This window comes from Varanus komodoensis, unplaced genomic scaffold (genome assembly GCF_004798865.1).
Source record: "Varanus komodoensis strain SLA01 unplaced genomic scaffold, ASM479886v1 scaffold5, whole genome shotgun sequence".
NCBI classification, from domain to species: domain Eukaryota; kingdom Metazoa; phylum Chordata; class Lepidosauria; order Squamata; family Varanidae; genus Varanus; species Varanus komodoensis.
This window is the reverse complement of record NW_025336087.1, coordinates 13,438,005-13,452,704: the sequence shown is the minus strand read 5'-3', so window position 1 is coordinate 13,452,704 and position 14,700 is coordinate 13,438,005. Positions and strand designations below refer to the sequence as shown.

General features: G+C 41.4%; 1 protein-coding gene across 3 annotated transcripts in view; it reads left to right on the top strand.

Moving 5' to 3' along the window:
* The window catches only part of ARHGEF28 (Rho guanine nucleotide exchange factor 28), a 168,178-nt gene that overhangs the window by 128,350 nt on the left and 25,128 nt on the right, over positions 1–14,700 (top strand). For all 3 annotated transcript variants that reach the window (XM_044446481.1, XM_044446480.1, XM_044446483.1), the window contains 7 exons: positions 852–940; positions 2,400–2,582; positions 3,531–3,659; positions 8,823–8,908; positions 9,341–9,388; positions 11,322–11,804; positions 14,051–14,354. In XM_044446481.1, coding sequence (XP_044302416.1) covers positions 852–940; positions 2,400–2,582; positions 3,531–3,659; positions 8,823–8,908; positions 9,341–9,388; positions 11,322–11,804; positions 14,051–14,354 — 1,322 coding nt within the window. The remainder of the gene's footprint in view (positions 1–851; positions 941–2,399; positions 2,583–3,530; positions 3,660–8,822; positions 8,909–9,340; positions 9,389–11,321; positions 11,805–14,050; positions 14,355–14,700) is intronic.

Genomic DNA, 14,700 nt, shown 5'->3' with positions numbered 1-14,700 from the left:
CAGGGAACATCCGTTCCCTGTTGTACTATTTAAGATGATTACATTGCAGGTGCCACACAATCTTTGACATGCAAAGCAGGTGCTGTACTAGGGCTCGCCAGGACACATTTTTCACTCCCTACAGTGTCTCAGGGACCCATCTACATGATCACTTAGCAGTGTTCTGAGCACCATTCTTAACAACTGGCCCCCAGCTGCTTTGAAAGCCTCTTGAGTGCAGTGGCTTAGCTTTGTTGACCATTTCCTTAGAAATGAAAAAAGGTAGACAGACTGCCTGGCCACATCATCTGGTACCATGTACTGCAACCACCCCAAAATGTTGCTGCAGCTTTCACAGAAGCCCTATGGGAGTCTTAGACGTTCTTGCACTTCCACTGCAGGATTAAAGTCCAGTGAAAGGTTGCTCTCACACCTCTATGCTTTACCTTTGAGAAAACATTTGCATTAAGACTGCAATCCTAACTATACATACCAAAGAATAAACCCAATTTAAAGAAAGTATATGTTCATACACTGCAACTTAATTTTGCCTCATCTTGTGCTCCACTGCAAAACCTTGAATCTGGCATCACCGATCTTACCTCTGGCAATAGGAAATTTCTATCAGATTATGCTTTTTAAAAGAATAGTTGTAACATGCTTGTGTAAGAAATGTCTTTAAACATCTCAAGACAAAGATTAGTCATTGCAGTCTGTCAGAAGTTGACATTTTGTATATTTTCTACATGGGATTTTCTGTGCATATATTTCACTGCCTATAGGTATACATGTATATGAATACATAAATGGCTTGAGAGGGAACAAGATAGATTTTTGGCTTCATTTGCTTTGTTTACATTTCATCATGGAAGTTGTCCAGAAGAGGAAGGGAAAATGGACGAATCTGATGAAGACCGAAGAGTAGCTGAGGCCAGAGCAGCCAAAATTCAAAAATGTCAAGGTATGGTATATGCCCCAACACTCTTGCAAGAATAGCCCTGGCGAAGAGGTAGAGTGTGGGGATTGAATGGAGCATTGCATGCTCCTCACAGTGAGCCGCTCCAGGAGCAAGACTCCTGTTAAGGAAAGGCACCGCATTTGTGCGAGTCTCATGTGCTGATTAGCAGCAGACTGTGCTGCAAGAACTTGCAAGAACAGAGGAGATGCACTGCTCCCCAGGGGCGTTGCAGCTGCTTATTGGTGGCTTCCTAGTAGGAAAAAAATCAAGAACCTCTGCCATGCCTCTGCTTGGTTCTGGAAAACAGGTGTAATTGTTCTGAAGGGGGACAGAATTGGGAAATCATTCAGGAAAAAGATGTTAAGGCCCAGTGCCACTGCACTGATAACACTCAACGTAATGCAGTCAGTCAGTCTCAGAGTCTCTCTCTCTCTCTCTCTCTCTCATGTGTGTGTGTGTGTGTAATTAGATTCAATCAGAGACTTGCAGCACGATTCGATTTTCATTCATTCATCAGCGGTATTCACAGGACAGCTGTAAGGGAGTTGTCAGGGTGACTTCAAAGAAGGTCCTCCACCTACTTCTTCACAGGACCATTCTAAACTTATTATTATTATTATTATTATTATTATTATTATTATTATTATTATTATTTACAGGCATTTATATCCTGTCCTATCGCCAAGTGCTCAGGATGACTTACAAAATATAAAAGTACAATATAAAATATAAAAGTACAATATGTATCCTCAATTATTAAAACAATATAAAACACATCACAAACTTAAGAAAAAGGAGGAAAAAATAGAAAGTACAACTGTTAAGGGAAAAATCCTAAAACATCTTAAAACCGTTGGTTATTAAAATAATGGTTGAATAAAAAGGTCTTATTCAAGGCTATAAACTAGCCTTCTCCATCCTTGTGCCTTTCAGACACATTTGGACTGCAACACCCAGAATTTCCAGTTAATGGCCCTGCTGAATGGGAATTCTGGGAGTTGTGGTCCAAGAGCCTTTGAAAGTCACCAGGTTGAGGAGGGCTGTTCTACACCACCTGTAGCCACATGGGAACCATTTCCTCGTGGTGGAATACTAGGTGACTGTGATACATAGGTGAATGCTTCAACTATATGGGATTATATCACACAGAAATGGCTCCCACCTGTTTGTGGGTAAATGTAAGAAAGCTCCATCCTGTACAAGAGTCATGTCTCTTCTTAGCATACTGTCAGCACCATATAAATGTTAAACAGCAATATTCTAATTACAACTAAGTTTTAGCTTTCATTTGGAATATTTAGTTAAGCCAGTGTTTATGTGCACATAAATGAACACAGACAGAAATCAAATTTGTTTTGCTTTCAGCCTGCTAAGCTGAAAATATTGATAGCAATAATGATTAATTGTACACATTGTTATAATTATTATCATTAACAGAATGCATGGTTTTGTACTATGACAGCAATCTTGAGTAACCAGGACCAGCAAATCTGTAATTTCTTGGAAGAAAAGCTTGGTATCTATGCAAAGCTTGGAGATATGAGTGGGTTTGAAGATGTTCATGTGGAACCACACCTGCTTATAAAACCAGACTCTGGAGAAATTCCTCAAGTCTCTTCACTCCTGGCTGCTGCGCTCAAGGAAGGTAAGGCTGCTACTCTGTGCACTTGCCACTCTGCCTAAGGGTACGCCATCTCCTGCTGTCACACGTCTTAATGCCGGGCCTGTTTCTGGTCCCTCCTCAGTGTCCCAGTGCTACTGTCTGTCTGTTCCTGCATATAAGCTCTGAGTATTTTCCAGTGGGGAACTCTAAATTGCAGGCACTTGTCACCACATTCTCTATAGCCGTGCACCAAAAAAGTCCAAGAATGTAGGCAGCTGCGTCTCTCCCACCCCCACCTTCCTGTGTGTTACGGATGTATCTTCTAAGCCTTATGGAAACCCAATGAGTTTTAGTTATGTATTCAAGCCCAAGCCACACCAGAACACTTTTCATTGCAGCAAGGATAGCTCACACCTGTATAATATTACTGGGCAAATCCATTTCTTTCCAGCTTCTGTGAAGCTTGCAGCTGAACTCAGAGGCATGAGGGAAGTCTTCTGGCCAGGAGAAATGTCATCATCCCTGCTAACCAAAAAGCCTTGGTGCTTCAGACCTGTGAGCCCTTGTCCCACTACACTGCTGTTTTCCAAAGATTGTGGACAGTTCTCTGGGGCAAGTAGTTACACAAGACTGAAAACAAGCCATCCCCATCAGTTTCTCCTGCCCAAAATAGACTGGAGTACAATGGGGAGTTGTTATGAAAATAAGGCAGTGCACAGCTGGCATATGCAGGAAAAGAACCCACCGTAGCTTCTTTTCCTTGCCAACTGTGTAAGCCCAGGTTATGTGTCTGTTCTGCTGCTGGATGGACAAAAATGACGTAATTCAAAATGGTGACATAGTCACTTCTAGCTTAGTTGCTTTACTTGGAGAAGGAGGAGTGCTTCATTCCTAGATGTATCATAGTTGGTTTAAGGAAACAGTTGAATTCACTGGAATTAGAAGCACGCCCTAAATCACTCACTAAAGGCCCAAGCTGTCTTTCTGCAGCGGAAAGCCTCCACATGGCAGTAACGTTATCGCAGACGCACGGCACAAGCCTCTCAGCAGAAGAGAGTACTGGGAAATCTTGCCTGACAAATATTAGTGAAGCTGAAGTCTGTGAACCTGCCACTGAATGTAAGTAAGAGATAATACCTTTGATTGTTGCAATGCAGTGTTTTATTGCCATGCTTCTTCATTTCATAGTTTTTCAAAATATAAAGCAAAATATGGTAAATGAAGACAAATGTCTCCTGTAAGATAATTTCTCAGAGTTGGCTCATCCATTGCATGTGTTATCCATGTAAATAGTTCTGCTTAGCCCTTAGGTACATGCTGCTATGGATCAATATAGTGTCTGAAACATGGGTGGTAGATGAACCGTGCCTGTGGTTGCAACAGCAAAGAGAGTTTTTCTGCTTCCTGTAATAGTGAAGCAAACATTACAGGAATTTACCAGCTGTCGGGATGGTCATGATTGTGTGCAGCCAGACAAAATAGTTACTTTGTTAGCTGAGCTGTAGTACTCCCACATATGATAAAATAAGGTAGTTGACTTTGTGTATTAGTAGCTAGGCTTCACATTGCTACTACTTTGTCTGTGGCATCAAAAATATGTATTTGTACTCATAAAGTGAGAGCCTATTAAAAACAGGTAGAGCAAAGCTGTAGTGATGTGTCTTGCCTTTAACAGTACTATGACATCATTTTGACAGTGCAGGAGCAACAATGGAAAAAGCACTGAGAGAGGAGGGGGGACTTTGGAGACAGATAAAATGAGATTCAGCAAGCTCAAGAATACCTCTGATCATAGTAGAGTTGTGCCATGCAGAGGATTTCTGGACCTTTAGAAAAGCTGTGTTGACAGTGGCAACTGCTGTGCAGAGTCACAGCTCTGCTGAAAAGAAGTTGTACAACCCATGTGTGTGTGTCTGTGTGTGTTTGTGTTGCAGAAACAGTCACACATTCCCATTGAATCGCCTACATTTTGTTAAGTTGCAGCATGGATCTGAAATGGATGGAATTGGCATTGTTACCGCTCGATGTACATGAGATCATCAACCCTGTGAAGGTGCAAAACATTTTTAAGGAAACAAAAGCAAACTGACACTTGCTGGTTGCATAAGCATTCATCCCCCTTCCAGTGACATGCCTAAATAAAATTCTGGTGCAATCTACTGCCTGCAGAAGTTGCATATAGTAATGTAAGTAGTTTAATAGAATCCACCTGTGCCACATGATCTCAGGTTAAGTATGCCTGCCTCTGTTTCTCCAGAGTGTAGATGGAGAACTAGATATAACAAACAGCATTATAAAGACTAAGAAGCTAACTCCAGGATAAAATTGTGCAGAACCACCATTCAGAGTTGGCTTATTCAAAAAAAAAAAAAATCATCCTGCTAGAGCTCCACCAAATTCATCATTACAAAATAGAAGGATATGACTCAACCACAGCTCTGCTTAGAGAAGGCTGTCCACCAAACCTGAGTGACTAGATAAGGGAGGCATTAGTGAGAGAAGCAACCAAGAGGCTAATAGGCTGTAAGAGCTGGAGAAAGCACAGCCGAAATGGGATAATTATCAAATAGATGCTTCACAAACGTGCTTCATGGAAGATTAGCCATTGTTGAAACAAACCCTTTTCAAAGGTCATTTGGAGTTTGCAAAAGGACCTGTAAGAAACACAGCAAACATGTGAAAAAGGTTCTCTGGTCTAATGAGACCAAAATTGAACTTTTTGGCCTACCTACGAAAGGCTCCATGTGGAGAATAGTGTCTCACAATGAAGCATGTGCTGGTAGTATTGTTTTGTAGGGAAGTTTTTCCTTAGCAGGGACTGGGAAACTGGTCAGGATTTTTTTTTTTTTGCAGTACTTTTTTATTAAATTTTAAAACAGTATTAAAAACATCAGTCATCACAAACATCGGAACTACTGAGTCAGCCCCTTACTACATATTTTTTAACATTCTGTAATCATATTCAGATCCATTTATGGAATCTTAAAAAACATTTTTAGATCTAAACCTAGTCCCGTTTCTCCAGCCAATAAAAAAAAAGGTTCCAAATCTGATAGAAGTCACTATCTTCTTTCTCCTTCTGTGGTAAGATCAGTCCATCCATTTCTTACAGAGTCCCATTTTCCTTGACCAATATTAAAGACTCTCCAAATTTGATAAAAGTCATTATCTTCTTTCTTCTTCAATCTAACCAACTCTACACAATTCCAGATCTTTTCATTTTTCTAATATTAAACAGATAAACTCCTCATTATAATAGTTACAAATACGATCAAATACATTTTTTGCTTACTAGTATTCCAGTCTAATATCCACTAAAAAGGAAAGTGAAAGAGAAGAATAGTTCCAAGCTTAAAAAAGAACTAAAGACTTTTAACCCAATTTATGTTCACATGTCTAACATCCATTTAGCATCTTTAAGGACATCTTATCTAATCTTTTTAACGACAACAATTATCTATGATATCTTTTAAACAAATTTTCTTTAAGCTAATTTATTAAAGTTTCATCTAGCTTACACTTCACTTAATCACATACAATTAACTCCTTATAAGAGTCCAGCTCCTTACAATCTTTGATATATCTCACTTGTAAAAAGAAATCTATTTAGTACAGCTCCTCCTACTCCCATAATAGTCATTTTCTAGTATAGCAATTCAAAGACAAATGAGTCATACAACTTAGCTTTTGGTCATTCATTTTTAAGATAAAAAAAGAGAAAAAAAGAAAAAGAAAAGAATCTCTCATTTTCCCTTATATCACCCACAAAGGAGAGAAAAAAAAAACGGGGGGGGGGGGGACTCCATTCCTATTCTCCTTCTTAGTTCAGTTTAAATCTTATAATCTCTTCATCATTCAACACATGTAAATGAAGAAAAGCTTCCACAGTTAAAATCATATACCTTAGCCTTTCCATACCACAATAAACATGCCAACTCATTTATACCATTCCTTTTTAAGATTTCTTTTTTACACCTCTTCCAAACTGCTTTTGTTTTAATAGGGTTTGTTGAAAATCAATATTTTTAAACTTTACATCTCTAGCCCATCTTTCTCCCCTTGGTGTTATTTGTTGAAAATCAACCCACTTCAAAGTCTGTATTTCAATCTTCACTATTTCTTGCTTTATCTTCAGTGATTGTAGCATTTGTTGTAGGTCAATATTTATTCCCAATTGCTGTTTTTTGCTGCAAATCAACCTTCACTGTTTCTTCTTCCTCAGAATCAATTTTAGTTAATTCGGGATCCATCCATCCTTCCAAAAAAAAATTCCTTCCTTTAGTGGCCAAATTTGTTTCTTTTTATCCACAGTTTCACATTTTTCATATACTTGTTGCATTTCTTGTATATTTTGTTCAGTTTTGGATTCTATATCAATCACCATCTCCTTAAAAGAAGCATCAAGCTTATCAAAGTGCTTTTTTGTACTATTGAGAAGATTTCCTGTTGTCTCAACATCACCTTTTGGGATATTTGTAAAATTGTTAAAGATTCTTGTGTTTCCAAAAAAAATCTCTTCAGCTCTACCATAGTTGCAATAATTCCAATAGCCACAAAGTGGCAGCCAAGATCAGTTCCACTTTTCTTTTCTTTAGATCACTAGCAGTCAGAAGGTTGGCAAGTTGCCAAATATTTTGGCAGAGGTCCCAGAAACACAGGAGAGGAAATGGAGATTCTCATATCCTTCCTCTTTTCTCCCTTCCCCCCCCCCCTTTTTAATGCCAATTGACAACAGATACAGTTTTTCCACAAGTAGTATTGCAAAAGGAAAATAGGAATGCTCACCCAAACAGTTGTCACATTAAAGAAGAAAGCATCCGACAATGTGAAAAATATCCTGGCCAGTGTCCCGTTGATCTTGGCAGAAGTCCAAACAGATATCCAAAATGATCGGTCAAAGCTTTGAACTCCTATCACGTAATTGCACCTTAAAAATTTAAACTAATTTTATACCCTTAGGTTAGAGGAAAAAGTCTTTTTCTTCAGCTTCAACTTGGACAAAAGCCTCAGCACTCTCTCATCTCAGTCGCCGCCTAAACATCTGGAGGGTTTTTCTTTTCTTAATGCCAAATTATAAACAAATGCAGCTTTTCCATGGGTAATATTGCGAAAGAAGTAAAAAATATTTACTCAGCAGTTCCAATGCTTATCTAGCTAATAAAAATCCTAAGCTAATCTTCTAAGATGTCGAGAACCTGAAGGGGCTGAAACCACCCCCTGTGTTACTCGGTTGAGAAGTACCTGAATTGCTCTCAGCAGATATGAGATTGCCATCTCACATCAAGCCAAAAGTGCGCCCAGGCAATCGGTCTTCACCCTGACAGGGCTTAGATGAGTCTCCCACAACTTGCTGCCGAGTAATACCAACGTGATAAACGAACTCCGTTAATCACATCCGTCTCGTTCCGATGCCATCTTGGAATCGTCAGGATTGAGGACAAGCTGAATGAAGCTACATGCTGGGAAGTTCTAGAAAAAACCCTCTTGCTTTCTGTAAGAGGCCTGGGACAGATGGAGCTTCACCTTCCAAAAGGACGGTGATCCAGAACACACAGCCCAAGTAATGTTAGGGTAGTTTAAAAACACATGTGTCTTAGACATTAAAACAAGTCTTAGAATGGCCCAGCCCAGACCTCGATCCAGTTGCGTATCAGTGCCAAGACTTGAAAGCTGTTGTCCACCAATGCTCCCCCTCGAACCTGACAGAGCTGAAGCAGGAAGAATGAGCAAAAATTCCAGGATCCAAAATGCAAACCCAAGAGAGACTTAATCAAGAAGATCCACTGCTGTCATTGTTGCCAAAGGCGCTTCTCCCAAGCATTTATCTTACTTGGAGTGTGTGCATGTGTGAATGCTTATACAACAAACAAATGGCAGACTGTTTTTGTTTACTTAATTTTTGTGCCACAATAACAGTATTTTACTTCTTCACAGTGTTGAGTATCTTGTGCTCATGAAATGGTAACATTAACAATTAAAGCTTTTTCACTTCCAAATTTTGGGAGTCAGAGGAGGGCATATACTTCTGCAAGGCATTGTATCATTTCTAAATGATATCAACAAATACAAACACAAATATAACAACTGGAGAAGAACGTGGAAAAGGAAGTAAAGAAAGGGATATATAATGGGATAAAGATGGGACCAGGAGAAGACGGAGTGGTAGCAAGGCAAGAGAATAAGCTAGGAGTAATTTTTGTTGCATCCGGAATGATTAAGTGAGATGTGCAGGTAGCTTTGGAAATCTGACTCATATCCTTCCCTGATGGCTTGATTCTCTAGTTCCAGAACAACAGGTCCCGCATGAGCCTTGTGAGTCCGATGTTCATGATGCAAACAGCTTAGCAGAATCTGACGTGCCAGACCAGGTACTGAACTTGATACACTTACTTTGGCATTATTCATGCCCCACATTTATGTAGAATAAGGCCCTGAACTTGGCATGCCAGTGTCCATTCCTTTTCCCATGCCAACTATGGCTCTCTGGCTCTACTTCCATCTTTCCAGCTTCAGTGTTCCTCCTTTTCTTATTACTTTCCTGGTTATTTCTATAATCTGTGCACTTTTAAAAATAAATCAACACATGTGCCACACTGCAAACTGCTGATTGTAAGATTGTCCAGAAGGTGGCAATCGAGTTCTACAAAAGTTCTAACAAAGATGTATGTTTGTAGGAAGGAGGCTCATGTTTTGCCACTTCTTTGCCATCTGAGGTTAGTTGGTTCCACTATGAAACACGTTAGGATTAGAGTTGGCATATTTTGTAATCTTAAAAATAAATTCTGTCCTTTCCTTGCTAGGTTGTACAGACTATCCAGAATTTAACCCGCCTCCTATACAGCATACAGGTAATACCTGCTATGGCACTTTTATTGGGTTTTGTAATTGAGTGCCCAAAGTATAACATACAGATGTTTCAGATTTGCAGTGCAAAATTAACCATTGTGTAGCAATCTGTCTATGTATAAAATGAAAACCTCCTCTGGGTTTTGTGCGATTCCTTGAAATGATAGGTCAGATCTTATCCTTGAAGTACAGGGACCAGGAAGGTGAGATGCATATCTGTGCATTGCTCTCCCCTCCCAGTGCTTTCCAGCACACCAGGAAAAGGACAAGCTAGTACCTGAGCAGTCAACCTGAGCTAGTACCTGAGCTAGTACCTGAGCAGTCAACACCTGGGACATCCCTGGAAGTTCTGCTTGCAGGAGCTATGCTACTTTCCCCCTGCCCCAAGTCTGGTGTTGCTGTTGTATGTCACATCTAGAAACACCATAATACAATTAAAGCAGCCCTAGGGACTGCAGGTGGTGCAGTGGTTTAAACTGCTGTGCTGCTGTGCTGGTTGATCGAAAGGTCGCCGGTTCGAATCTGCCCAACAGGGTGAGTTCCTGTTGCTCTGTCCCAGCTCCTGCCAGCCTTGCAGTTCGAAAGCATGCAAATGCAAGTAGATGAAAAGGTACCACTTCGGTGGGCAGGTAACAGCATTCCTTGCACTTCAGTGTTTAGTCATGCCAGCCACATGACCATGGAGACTGTCTGTGGACAAACGCTGGCTCCCTTGGCTAGGAAACGGAGATGAGCACCACCCCCTAGAGTCAGGCATGACTGGACTTTAATGTCAAGCGGAAAGCTTTACCTTTACCTTTTTTATGGAATATAATATGGAAAACCTTTATGGGAAAGATTATGTCACATACTTGAAGTGATCTGAGTTGCTTCCAATTTGTGTCTCGATTTAAAGTGCTGATACTGGATAAGAGGTTGATGGTCCATGTTGAGGCAGCTTGAAACAGAGAGAGTTGGCCAAAAATTCTTTTGCTGTTTATATAATGCATTTTATTACATTGTACAAGGAATATTGCCCTTGCAAAAAGAAAATGTAAACATGTAAATATATAAAACAAGAAAGCATGATTAATGCTACAAAATACAATTCAAAGTTAAAAATCAGCAGTGGTTAGAACTTCCAGCACATCAAATGAATCATGCATAGACTGGTATAAAAATGTTTTCACAGTCCTTTTAAAAGCTACCAAGAAAGGATCCCTAAGGAAAGTGTTCCAAAGATGTGGCACCACCACAGTGAAGGCCCTGTTACTGCTGTCTATCAAAGGAATAGCTCTGATTCTGATTTTGGAACTTAGAAACATAGAAACAGATCAAGTCAGAAGGGGTCTCCCAGGCCATCTAGTCTGACCCCTGGCTCCAGCCGGCTCCGCTCATGACATGCCTACTGTGTGCATGTCCAGCCTTCCTTGAACACCCTCACTGATGAGGCATCAGTTACCTCCTGTGGAAGCCCTAGTGGTCCTTGGGCAGGTGCATAGGGGTGTAGGCATTCCTTCAGATAATTGTCCCCATATCTATGGGTCTCAGAATAGATGTATGTTATAAAATGTGGTAGAAGTGGTTCTGAGATGATTATTACAGTGTAACATGTTTTGTGGGAGGGTGGGTGGGAGTGAAGGAAGAGAATGTATATTCAAACCATCTGCATCACACTTCAGAATAAGCGTTGATCTTCACTTTTACATGAGTCAGGGTCTGCAAAGCAGTTTTATCTATTGAGGCAGAAGCTGTGAAGTAAGCCAGAGGGCTGCTAATGCAGAATATTGACTTGGTATGTTTACTTGACAGTTAAATAATTATGAGCTTGCACGAGGAATAGGCTTTAACAAAAAAGGAAAAGCTGTTAAGCTCTAATTGTGTAAATTGTGTTGCTTTGGTTTCTACCAAATGAACCTTGAGGCTGATGGACCGTGTTTTGTTTCCAATGAAAAGGCAGCCTTAACCATCCAGGACACTCACATTGAGATCCATAAGCTGCTTCTGCAGGAGCATGAAAGATCCAGCAGGGCCCACGGTTCTCGTGGCACCTCTCTTCCAGAACAAGAAAAGCACCGGAACTTCAAATCCAAGGAGGAACTCGTGAACATCCACAAACTCCAGCAGCAGTTTCAGCAGGAGCAGCAGCGCTGGCACCGTGAATGCGAGCAGCGGCAACAGGAGTGTGAGGGGAGAGAGAGCCGCTTGCTGGAGAAGGAGAAAGAGTGCTTGAGCCAGGAAAAGTTGCTCTGCAAAAACCGAAGGGAGCTGGATCTGCAGCTGCAGGACTACCAGCAAAACCTGGAAAGACTCAGGGAGAGCCAGAGGCTGGTGCAAAAGGAGCGGGAAATGGTCAAGCTGCAACAGCAGATCCTGCACCACTGGAAGCACAGCCGCCAAAGCAGTCTTCCTGTGGTGATCTCGTCAGGGAACAACGAGGTATGCTCTTAATTCCTTTGCTTACATTACCTGAGTGAGCCTCCCTGTAACCCTCCTGAGGGAGGCCCGTGTGATTCTCCATAGACTACAGATGGGGAGGAAGCAGAGAGAGAGATGGCATGGTGTGTCAAAGGCCCAGTCTAGGTGGAGGGAAGAGATGAACCAGGCAGGGACTCTCCATCTCACAATGCTGCTCTGCTTTTGCTCGCACAGCAAAAAGGTGATGGAAATGGGGAGGGGGGTGGGTGTTGGCAGCCTGACAATTGGTTGAGGGGCCTGACTGAAGATAAGCCATTTTACAGCCTTAGTACTTCTGTTGCAGCTACTGGTGGTCTCACCAGCACAGGCACTGGCATCAGATGGATGAGAAAGGGTGATCAGGAGTGGCTGAGGACTGACAATTAGGAGAAGGGAGGAGGATGGGTTGAGTGGCTGCTGGCAGTGGAGGAGTGGGAAAGGGAAGAGGAGGTGCTATAGCTCGGACCCTAATCACATGTTATAGAAAGGTACAGGGGTGGCTTCTCATATGGACATTCTTCTTGGGTCTGGCATGTAATTTGTAGTTGAAAGCAAAACATAATGATGGGCACTTTCCTAGCCCATGGAAATGGCAGCTAAAAAGTGAAAGGGTGAAGAAATGGAACATTCATGTGATGAAATCACTCTATTTCAACTACATGTAGCACCTGTATCACATCTATAAGGGGCATGTGAGTCAGTGATACCTGCATATCTCCTGTAAAGGGTCATCTGGTCAGTATGCCAGAAATTCTAGGTCCCATCTATGGCATCTTCAATGGAAGGACTTTGCGTAGCAGACTTTGAAGAACTGCTTGCTGAGACACTGTGGACTCTCAACCATTAGGTTCCTTATATTTTATAGTTTAGTTATTGTATAGTCTATTAACTAGGAACACAGGAGAAGTAACATAACATAGGCAGGCACAGAAAAAACAAAGGAAAATCTATGATCTGACTGAAAAGGGCTATAAAGGAAAACAAGGAAGTGGGAAGTAGGATCATTCCTAAATTGAATAAGCCAGGAAGGTGAATTTGGCAGAGCTGGGGTTCTAATTATTTAGCAGAATGTTTCTTCCCTTTTAAGCAACAAACAAAGCCTAGAAAAAATGAGAATTGTGCACTCCAGTACTGGGTGGTATGGAAGAAACACAACACACATTTTTTAAAAGGAAAAAATAATTATGTAAGCAGAAAATATTCCAAAATGAAACTATCACACACACACAAGTTACCTCAGAAGCATTCATGCAGCAGAGCAGAAAACAGTTGAAGTTGGAAAATAAATAAATAAAATGTAATAAAGCTTTGTAAAGAAAAAAGAAAAGTTGGATCTTAATGGGAGGCCAGTTGAGTGGATCTTTCTTATCCATCAAATATTTTACTTGGATCTGATGTTTTTAAAAGTGAAAATGACAACCTTAATTAAATAATAGAGGGGGATAAAATTTGGGACTGGAGTACATTGGAAGGGGGCTGATATTTGCTTCCTGCATCCTGGTGAATATCACTGTCCCCGCCCTGCAGGTGAACTTTGGCAGAGGAGACCTCCTTCAGAGAGTGGGGAGTTTTCTTGGGATTGAGGCATGGGACAGAGGGGAGGGAAATGCCATCCTCTCTCTCTGATAAGCAGCAGTGATAATGGGTCTCTCTCTCCATCGCAACAGGTTTTCCTTTTAGGAAGACAGAAACTGTTCAGGACGAAGAGTGGATTGCTTTCTGCAAAATGCAGAAAAGAAGCCTTTCTCTAGCACTGGAGATCATTGATCAGGGACCAGAGCAGAATTTCCCTCTGAACAGAGACAAATTTTATCTCTTCAGTGCTGCCCCTTTCTCCTTGCACTGAGAGGCTTGGCATGGGTGCCCCACACCTTTCTATGCACAGAGAAAGGGGTCCGTCCAATTATGTCAGGGGTGGGGCTTGTGGAAAGAAATCTGGTCCCTGGCACCTTCTTGCCTCAGGCACTAGAGCAGCTCCACACTCCTGGCCTAGAGGGACCATTCACACATTGGGAACCAGTGGTAACAATGCACAAGAGAAGAAACTTTAACGCAGGTATGGAATTGAGTTGCACATTGCTTTTTCTGTTGCATTGCACTAACTTTGTTACATTGCTCTTGAGTCTCTGCCTGGCAGTCGTGCTTAGATATGGGAAAGGGATTTATGATGACAGGAAATGCTAACACTTTGAGCCACTTAGATCTTCTTTTCTTCTGCTTGTGTGCAGATCATGGGATGTAATAAATTGGACAGTTTTTGTGGTGAGAATTCAGTCTTCATAAATGAAGCCATGGTACAGATGTCATTAAACCGCCTAAACAGATCAAATTCAGCTCTAGTTTACCAGGACAGTGTGCACGGCGCCAGTCTGCCAAATACAGATTTATCACGGACTACTGAAAATCTGGCCAATCTCAACATGGACATTTCTTGTCAGCAAGTAACCTCCACTGGTAACCTCTCAAAATCCGCTGGACTCTGCCACTCTACTCCCTCTTCCAGCACAAGCCACACAGATGCTTTTAACAACCGTAAGTGCTAATTTAGTTAGGTACAACTAGTAAGCAACGTAGATGAGTAGTAAAGTCGGGTGGGTATTGTGATCCAGTACACATTTAAGAATACCAAGACTTCGCACCACCAATTTAAGTAAATTTCGAGCTCTTATGGCTGTTGTGATCAACTGGAATACAGGACTCCTTACACCCCAAGTGAAAAATATGCCAAGGATCAGTTGAAGGACCTTGAGGGATGATGCTTGGCCCTCAGGTCCAGAGGGAAAAGCAGTAATTGGACGTGCTCTGCTAGGAGACTGCTTCGAAGGTTCAGGGCCATAGGGCAGCCAAGTCCTTTGCAATAGCTGTCTGTGGCAAAACT